The sequence below is a fragment of the Condylura cristata genome, unplaced genomic scaffold (genome assembly GCF_000260355.1).
Source record: "Condylura cristata isolate star-nosed mole 26May11 unplaced genomic scaffold, ConCri1.0 scaffold00029, whole genome shotgun sequence".
Lineage (NCBI taxonomy): Eukaryota > Metazoa > Chordata > Mammalia > Eulipotyphla > Talpidae > Condylura > Condylura cristata.
In genome coordinates this window covers 18,731,518-18,740,899 of record NW_004567130.1, presented here as the reverse complement: position 1 = coordinate 18,740,899, position 9,382 = coordinate 18,731,518, and the positions used below count along the sequence as shown (strand labels likewise).

At 60.0% G+C, this 9,382-nt stretch overlaps 1 protein-coding gene across 1 annotated transcript in view; it reads left to right on the top strand.

Moving 5' to 3' along the window:
* Positions 1 to 9,382, top strand: part of NID1 (nidogen 1) — a 54,103-nt gene that overhangs the window by 26,712 nt on the left and 18,009 nt on the right. The window contains exons 6-9 of the mRNA XM_012730851.1: positions 813 to 945; positions 2,205 to 2,503; positions 3,021 to 3,164; positions 5,697 to 5,822. Coding sequence (XP_012586305.1) covers positions 813 to 945; positions 2,205 to 2,503; positions 3,021 to 3,164; positions 5,697 to 5,822 — 702 coding nt within the window. The remainder of the gene's footprint in view (positions 1 to 812; positions 946 to 2,204; positions 2,504 to 3,020; positions 3,165 to 5,696; positions 5,823 to 9,382) is intronic.

The window sequence follows — 9,382 nt, the reverse complement described above, 5'->3', positions numbered from 1 at the left end:
GCCCAGCCCAGCCCAGCCCAGCCCAGGCCCAGGCCCAGCCCAGCCCGGCCCAGCCCGCTGGCCCCAGGGAAATGGGGCGGCAGCTCCTTAAAACCACCTCCCCAGGGTGGACACAGAAGAGTGAGGAGCACGGGGAAGTCAGCGTGACTGACCATTGTGAACCGGGATGGTATTATTTAGAGTTAAATGCATTTCCTTCAACCTGTTCCTTAGGCGGTTCCCGACCTACCCCAAATTGGGGCTATACAGTTATTTTGTCTTAAGTCCCAGGGAAACGATGCATGGCACCGATGGCGCCTTTTTTATCTTCAAGCATTTCAGATTTACAAAAAATTGAAAACTGCACAATCGCTTTCGCTCCCGGCTTTCGTAGTGGACATATTGCCGTGTTTACGGTTTACTGTATCGTTCTAGCGCCCGTGTGTGGGGGAGGGGCGCAGTTGTACATCTCATGGTCCTTCGTTTCCAAAACACTTAGTGTTTGTCCAGACAACAAGCACATTCTCTTGATGATCGCGGCACAGTAGAATATACGGACCTTGCTGCGGTGTATTATACAGTCTGCAGCCAGGGGTGTCGTCTTCCCTGGAGTGGCAGCCCCGTCTCGGCGTCACAGCTGCGCCTTCCCATGGTTCCACGTCACGCCTGTTTGATAGCTCCAGGAGTTTGGCTTGGGACGTACTTGAAATGCATGCCTTGGATGGCCTGAGATGTAAGCCTATCTCTTTTCTAGGCCAAATTTCCCTTCTCGCATGAGTTGGAATGACCATATTCGTCACGAATCTTGACCGACTCTGTTACTCTCTTCCGAGACTCGAGTCCCAGAAATAAAAAGTCGAACAATAGCAGTGTCTCGAAGACGCTGATGAAGTCGCCACTCGGAAAGCTTGTCCCAGGGGCCCAGGCCCTGTGGCCCACTGGGCTGTCCTGGGGGGCCGAGAGCGGGTGAGAGGTGAGGGCCCCGGCTCCCGCCTGCAGCCCGGTGAGCCCAGTGCGTGGGGCTGGGCGAGGCGGCCGCACTCGTCTGCTATTTATCCTCCGGTTTTTGTTGTGAAGTGCAGCAGGGCACGCACATATAAAGTCTTTTCCCCTTTCTTTTTAGATAGGGAGTTGAGAGCTTTGTTGTAAGGGTGAAAGCAGGCTTTCCCAGGATGCAAAAGACTCTCTCCTCCTCTGTTGTGGTCTGCTCCTTTCTGCAGCAACCTTCCAGAATCCAGTTACTGAAACCTCGTCAGCGTCCCGGGTTTTACGATCACAGAGCTGCCCCACCTGGGGGATTCCTTTTATGGATTCCTGCATGAGCCACCTCCATAAGGCAGCTGGCACTGAGACATTTCATCAGTGCTCTGTAAATCCCAGTTTTTCGTTCTTAAAGATTTATTTAGGTCCTCCCTGGTGGCGCATTGGGCTAAGCACAGCACTGCAGGCTGGCCAGTTCCATCCCCACCCTGGGGTGACCCCCAGGGCACGGCAAACCCCTCCTGACCTGCCCACTGCTCCCCTCAGCAGTGTGCTTCTTCGATCTGCCTGTTCTGCCCCCCCACTCTGCCTCTGGGGAGTCCTCTCACCGCCCCCGCACCTCTGGCCTGCACCCCAGTTCTGTGTGCATAAATAAATCTTTTAAAAGATTTGTTTATGTATGCATACATGAGCTGGGTACAGGCCAGGGTATGTGTGAGGAGAAGTGAGGACGCCCCAGAGACAGAGTGGGGAGCAGGACAGGCAGATCCACTGAGACACTGCTGAGGGGAGCAGCGGGGAGACAGGAGGGGTCTGCTGAGCCATATGTGGGTCACCCCTGGCCGGGGACGGAACTGTGCCACAGTAGCTTCACAGTGCTGGCACTAACCCGTTACTCGCCAGGGAGGCCTGACCGTTTTCCGTGGCCGCAGGGCTAGTCTGTCCCACGGAAACCCGCAGCTGTCTCACCCACACCCCACCACGTCTAAGAGAATCAGACTAAAGGCCGAGTGGCTGCCAGCGGCCGCCTCCGTGGGAGTGACGGAGCGAGGGGTGACACGGGGCCACCCCGCCTGTGTCCTCCCACCTCACCTTCGTCTCTGGGCTCTCTCTGGTCGGCGCAGGAATTGAGCGAGCGGCCGTGATGAGGACAGGCGGCCACGCGGCGTGCGAGGCCCTCGGGCGGCGGAGTGGCCCCCGCAAGGGCAGGTGGCCCCGGTAGCTCCTCCCCGCGGCCCCGCCAGGTACCGGGGGCGGCCGCAGAGCTTCTGCGGCCCGGGCCCTGACGCGCTCTCCCGCCTCGCAGTGGTCACCTCGTCCTCCACCCGGCAGTACAGCGTGACGGAGCCCGAGGCGTCCGACGCCACGGTCCACACCTACCAGTGGCGCCAGACCATCAGCTTCCAGGAGTGCGCCCACGACCCCGCCCGGCCCGCCCCGCCCCGCACCCAGCAGCTCTCGGTGGACAGCGTGTTCGTGCTCTATAACCGCGAGGAGAGGATCCTGCGCTACGCGCTGAGCAACGCTGTGGGCCCTGTGCGGGGTGAGCGCAGCAGCTGCGGAGCCAGCAGCCCACCAGCGTCCTGTAACAGGCCCGCGCGTGCCTGCGGCCGAGGCGGCCGCCCCGGTCTGCCCCTGCTCTGGCCGCGAGACGGCTCGGTCGGTCTCACTAGGTTTAAGTGTTCAGGTGCAGGCGATGCGTGGGCCTGGGTGTTGGGTGTGAGGGTTTCCCTTCTTCCCCGCCACTCCCGTAAAGCAGCAGGTGGCCCTTAACGGGGGAGGCCTTTGTGTCTTAGGAGACCAGAGAGTGGACACCCCCGGCCCTCCTAGCCGTGGTCGTTGTCCCTGGGCTTGGCCCCCGCCGCTGAGCACCTGCGCTGTCCTGGCCACGCAGGGAGCGGGGATGGCTTGCGTCCATGGAACGCCCTAAAAGCAGCTGTGGTCAGGGGCGATGCCTGTGCCGTTCTGCCTAATGACTCGGGAGGCTCCTGGTCGCCCGCCCGCTTCCTTCGCAGGGGAGGCGCGGGACACTCACCTGGCTTCTCGGTCTCTGCCCACAGATGGCTCCCCGGATGCCCTGCAGAACCCTTGCTACATTGGCACCCACGGGTGCGACACCAGCGCGGCCTGTCGCCCGGGATCCGGGACCCAGTTCACCTGCGAGTGCGCCATTGGCTTCCGGGGAGACGGGCGGACCTGCTACGGTATGGCCATCGGGCTGCGGGGGGCGGGGTGGGGGGGGTCGCGCCCTTTATCGAAGGTGCTCACTGGAAGGTGTGAAACAATGGAACGCAGGGACCGGCGGAGAAGAGGGCGTCCAGTTTAGTCAGCTCGCTGATAACTTTGGGTCCATGGGTCAGCCCGAGACTCACTTTCCTTGCCATGGGCCCCTGAGGAGGGGCCTGGTTCTGGTGATCACAAGCCTTCCCCAACAGCCCAGCAGTCCTGAGTGACTGAATTGGCTCAGGCAGATGGGAAATGACGTGTGTGTAGCCGAAGCCTTCCCAGGGTCACGAAGACGGTAGCCCGCGCCTGCCTTTCAGTAGCACTACTTCAGCTTCCTGAGGCAGTAGGGCGCTGGGACGTCTGCAGGTACCCAGGCCTGCTGTTTCTGAACCGTAGCTGCTGGCTGGTTCCCTGTTGGTGCCAAGCGTGTGCTGGGAGAGTTGCGTCACTGCACAAGGCACGACTAGCCGTGCTCTGGGACGCGTTGCTACCCTAGAAAGCCTCTGACGTGCTCTCTCAGGAAGACAGGCAATGATGTGGGCCTGCTTCTCTTACGTGGTTAGTCCCCACAGTGGTGGCCCAGCACCGCGGAATGTAGGTACATTCCCAGTCAGACAATTTTTCTGGGTCACTGACATCTGGTTCGTGCACAGAGGCCCTAGGCTGTGGAAGAAAATTGCATTGGGCAGACCCTTTCATGTATGATTCTGACCTAGAATGTGCTGTGGAAGGGAGGGACATAGGTCTTTGTAATCCAGAGCATGGAGCGTCCTCCTGGCTGTAGCGAGAGGTGACGTCTGAAACGAGGCCGGTGGGACGCACACGGCCGTGCACACCTGCACGGCGGCGTGGAGATTCCACTTGAGTCGCAGAGCTTGGGCTCCTGGCAGCGTGGCCTGCGTGTAGAGTTGTTACAGTTTCGGCTCGTTGCTCATCGAGCAGTTGTGAGTGCACACAAGATACCTAACAAATCAATCAAAAAAGACTTTCCTCAGTGGAGCTGGCACTTACGAAAGGGCCACATTGGAGATATTTGTGTTGAAACGAGGTAGTAAGTGACCGGAAAGGAAGCAGTAATAATCCAGGAGTTTCTTGTTGGGCTAGAGAGTGGCTTATGCGAAGGCAGTCTCTTCCTGGAGCGGGGGTTGACCAGGTATTGGGTGACAGGAACAGAAATCCTTAAGGATTGTGCTGTTTTATGAGAGAGCATTATCACCAGCTCTTTCTTGACACTAACGAAAGGATTGAAATCCCAGCCGCGGTTCACATACGGGAGGGTGACAGTTAGATGTCAGGAAGAATTTCCCAGCGCAAGGCGCTAGTAAGCTGTCGGTAGGGATGTGGTTAGTAGGGTCCTGCTCTGTGGGAAGGCGCAGCCCAGCTGGCCCACGGAGGCCCCATGGGGGTGCAGGCTGCACTCGCTGGTGACCGTCTGCTCCCCAGCCCCCGGCCCCGGCCATCACCAGTGGCGCTCCCACTAGGACATGGCGACCAGGCCCCCCTCAAGCCACCTAAGAGGATTTTCTTTAAACCCAGAGCTTCCTTTCCATAAACCTCTGGGACGACTGCGGGAGGACTAGCGCTTGGGAAAGACCCCTGGGAGCTCTGCCCTGACCCTTGCTGGAAGCTCGCTCTGTGCTGCTGTGCATTGGCACAGCAGGGCTGCGGCCCTGCCCGGGGCCCTGGGTCTGTGCAGTGTCCAGGCAGCTGTGCGGGCGTGTCGCGGAGGGCGGAGCAGAGAGGGGCCCTAGCAGTCTCTCTCCCGCCGCGGGGGCCGCAGCTGGAGGGTGGAGCCGTGAGGTCCTGTCTGGCTCTCCCCCTCGCCCACCTCTGGCTCCAGGTCGCAGAAGGGGCCGCTCTCGGGGCTGTCCGGCTGTGCCCCCCAGCTGGGGGGCTTCACAGAAGCAGACATTGCTTCTGTGAAAATCGGAGGTTTATTTGGAAGTTTTCTCTTGGTATAGGTCAAACGAGGGGACTGATGTAGCAATGTGTTCCCTAGATGATGTCCAAGCATTGGTCTCCAGAGAAGGGACATCTCCAGTATACATGTGACATTCTAGTCACTCAGTGTGCAGGAGCTTGAAGGCGAAACTGGGGTCCCCTTCCCCACTCCACCCCTGTAAAATGTCTCCGGTGTAGTTGTTTGCTATTATCGTTACTGAGAAGTAGCATTGTTTTGCTTTGGGATCAAGTTACATGTGGGGGAGCCAACCTCATGCCTTCTTTGGACGATAGGGACATGGGGGAGGGACCCCAGGGCGCGGCCGCCGCCCCCACCCTCCGCGGCCCCCTCCGCAGTGTGCCTCAGTCCATCCGCCTGTCTTGCTCCCCGCTCTGTCTCTGGGGCGTCCTCTCACCCCGCACCTCTGGCCTGCGCCCAGTTCTTGTGTGCACGAACAAATATTCTTTAAAATTGGTCTCAGAGACAAAACGCTTTCTCCCTCAGCCCGCTGAGGGTGCCCGGAGAGCTCGGAGCTCCTGTCCACTTTGTTCTGTCCACCGTGTTGCAGATGTCGATGAGTGCGCGGAGCAACCCTCCGTGTGCGGGAGCCACGCCGTCTGCAACAACCACCCCGGCACGTTCCGCTGCGAGTGCGTGGAGGGCTACCAGTTCTCGGAGGACGGCGCGTGCGTGGGTGAGTGTTGTCGGCGGCTTTCCACGACGCTCTGCAGAGTGAGTGTGTGGCCGCCTGCACACAGGTGCTGCCCCCGGGGGCTGTGCTGGCTGCCTGCGAGGTGCCAGGGCTGGACGGGACTGGCCACCCACCCGGAGTCAGGCGCCGCGCACCAGGGACCCGGGCCGTGTGCACCAGGAGGGAGCAGAGCTCCCAGCACCCGTCACCCGAGGGCCAGCGAGCTCCGCACGTCTGCTCACTGGACAGCTGCTGGCAGCGGTGAGCCGCCCTCGCTCTCGGCTGCCTCTTCCGTCACACCCCCTCCTGCCAGACGCGCTTCCCTCCTGCGTGCTCTCGTGGGCACTGTCAGCACTGGCACCGCTGCTCCTGTGATCAGTGGCCTCGTGGGCGCGCCAGTGGAGGCGCCTGTGTCCCCTGCCGGGCCGAGCGCGCCCATTGTGCGTGCCGAGTCCCACGGACGCCGTTCTGGTCCTGGGTTTCGGGCTGTGAGTCAGCGCGGCAGCACCACTCAGCAGCTGCCTCACAGCGAGCGGCCGAAGTTCCCGCCGGGCAGTTAGGCATCTGCTGCGGGAGGCCGCGACGGGCCGGCCCCAGACAGCCGGCTGTTTGCATTTTTCCCCTTTCCCCTGTTGCTGCCCTTGGATCTTTGGATGCCAAGAATTTTCATTTCCGAGACTCTCGGCACTGCGGGGTCTGGAGGGCAGCGTGCCAGTGGGTCAGCAGGCCTCAGCTCGTCTTCCTAGTTGAAAGTGGGGTCTCCTTTGCCCAGGGAACCCGGCCCTTGCTCCCCGCTGCTTCCTCACCCCGACCTGCCTGCCGTCAGCTGCTTTATCTTGAAGCTCAGAGGAGCCACCCCAGGGCGCCGGTATCTTGAGGCGGGAGGGAACAGGCAGTTCTCATACTCTGAGCTTGACCCCAACATCTGTGGGTTTAGCAAGGCCAATTCCTTGTGCACAGAGTTGCTGTTTCAGCGCCGTTAAAGTGACTTCTAGCTTTGTTTTCTCAGGAGGGAATAACAGTTTCCGTGCAGTTGGCCTGACTTCCTCCTCTGCTTTTTGAGGTGAAGTTCAATATTTTTTTTTTTTTTAAGATTTGTTTATTTGTGATACAGAACTGGGGTACAGGCCAGAGGCTCAGGGGCGGCGAGAGGCTTCACCAGAGACAGAGTGGGGAGCAGAACAGGCAGATCTACGAAGTACACTGCTGAGGGGAGCAGCGGGCGGGTCAGGAGAGGTCTGCCACGCCATGTGGTCACCTCCGGGGCATACAGGAATCGAACTCATGCGGAAGTGGCTTTAGCTTCTCAGTGCTGCGCTTTAACCCGCTGCGCCACCAGGGAGGGCCTCAAATGTTTGTTTTTAATGGCAGCACCATTTGCATTCTAGCTGACATCTGGGTAGTGACAGCTCTGTGTGATGGGTTCCTGACACAGCCGTTCCTGACACAGCCGCGCTCCCTGGAGGGGCCCATCGGCCACACCTAGATGCTTGGTTTTGAGGAAGAGCCTGAGCCTCACTGAGCCTCAGCCCCTCCCATGCAGAATGGGAGGGTTGGGCTGGCTCGGGCTTAACTGTGTCTGGGGCCTTTGGCGTTACCTCAGCTGCTGCTGCTGAGGCGTTTCCACAGATGCGTGTGTAGACACTGTCCCCTGCCTCCAACCTCAGTCTCGTCTTTCTACATAGCGAGTCTCATTAACTCCTCTGAGATTCACTGTGTGGGAAGAGGCTCGCGGGGTGACACCAGTCTGCCCAGGCCCGTTACATGGCTAGCTCGGGCCCTCCCTGGGCGCAGGCGTTAAAGCACAGCGCTGTGGAGCTATCAGCAGCCAGGGAGTGACCCCAGGGCGCAGCGGACCCCTTCTGTGTGCGGTTCACTTCTCAGAACTCCTCCTACAGCAGCGCCCTGCCTGGAAGCCTGGTCTGGGACGGTCTCTCTGGGTTGGACTGGGAAGGTTGAGGAATGAACCCTGATGGGAGATGAGGTGGACTCTGTCCCGCCCCCGGGGGGGCATGAGGCCTGGCCAGGGACAGCTATCTCCACACAGGACTGGATTCACTACAGGAAGGGCAGCTTTGTGGACTTCCATTTGGGGCATTTTCAAAAAATTGGTGAATTCTCTTGTCCGCACTCTCCGTTAACCAGGATGTGTAAAGTGCACATGTAGGGAGGTGGCCTCGGCCTCCCTGCGAGCCGCCCTCAGCGCTGCTCCTCCGGAGGGACCTGCCCTCTGCTGGTGGCTGGGGGGCCGCTTGAGAAGGCCAGAAGCCCACTGGACACCCTGATGGCCATCTTTTTGTGCCCTTAGGCTGGAATAAGGCCACTCCAGGCAAAAGGCTTAGTGTCCTGTTTCCCTTCCCCCGCCAGTATGGTGTAGAAGCAATTATTTTCAAGCATTGTTTTTGTTCTTAGTCTCAGAATGTGGAGAAACTGGAGGCTGTGGGCCACGGCCCCTGGGGGCTTCCCAGCAGGACCCCCTTGCCTCAGTTTCTCTCCCTAAGCGCCCCCTGCCTACCCTCATGGCTTCGCTTCCTGCCGAGCCAGCCCGTGGGTATCTCTCAGGGCCGGCCGCTCTGGCCCGCGCACTCTGGGTGAGGGCACAGTCCTTTTCCAGAGTTCTCTTCAGAGAGGAAGGCGCTAGAGAAGGAAAGCCCCAACTTGGAATGCAACTGTCTGAGTTCCCACCCGAGCCCACAGCGCTCCCCCCACTCCCATCTGAGGGGCAGCTCAGAGTGTCGGGAAATGACTCTGCGAGCCCTGGCGCCTTGGACGAAGGCGAATGGGGTACCAGTGTCCCCCACGCGGCGTGGATCCCTCTAGGCTGGGGGGCAGCAGCTCTTCTTTGTGAGGACGGGCCAGTGACCGGCTGGCTTCAAGTGACCCATCTCAGACGGGCATCAGCGATAAGACATGGAGAGTTGGCGCAAGCCCGGAGGGACTCTGGGGGAGCCCAGGGCCATGATCGCCTGAGGAAATACTTGCTTTTATTGACGGGAAACATGTGCCGAGGAATGGTTTGTTTAGTTTAGACATAAAAAAAGAGGGAGCTGTCTCGAGTTGTAAGTTCACTTTTAAGGACTCTCTAAAGAGAAAGTTGCTTAGCTTGAAAATTGGTCTTGCGTAAAAGAAAACTTTAACCATCAGCCAATCAGCCACCTTCACAAATGGCCGAGGGCCCCACAAGCGCTCGGCGCAGAGGAAGGCTGGGCAGGCCTGTAGGGCGCATGCCGGAGGGAAGGCCTCGGTCAAGGAGGGCAGAACCGGGCTGGGCGCCCCGTGGCCCCTACAAACTCCGCCTGACGTAATGTGATGCTGAGGAAAAGGCAGCGCGGGGAGGCCTCTCTGGGGGTTCTGCCTGAAGATGTCTCTCTGCGCCTGGGCCGGGTCCTCAGAGTGTCATACTCTCTGGAATGTGGCAGGGGTTGGCGGGAAGGAGGACCGGAGCAGGGAAGCGGTTGGGGGTGATGGGAGGAGGGAAGCGAGGCGGCCCCGGAGGCACTCACGTGTTGCTGGCGCTCGCACCACGGGTCACTGCCCTCCAGACAAGAGCGGGCACCGCTGTG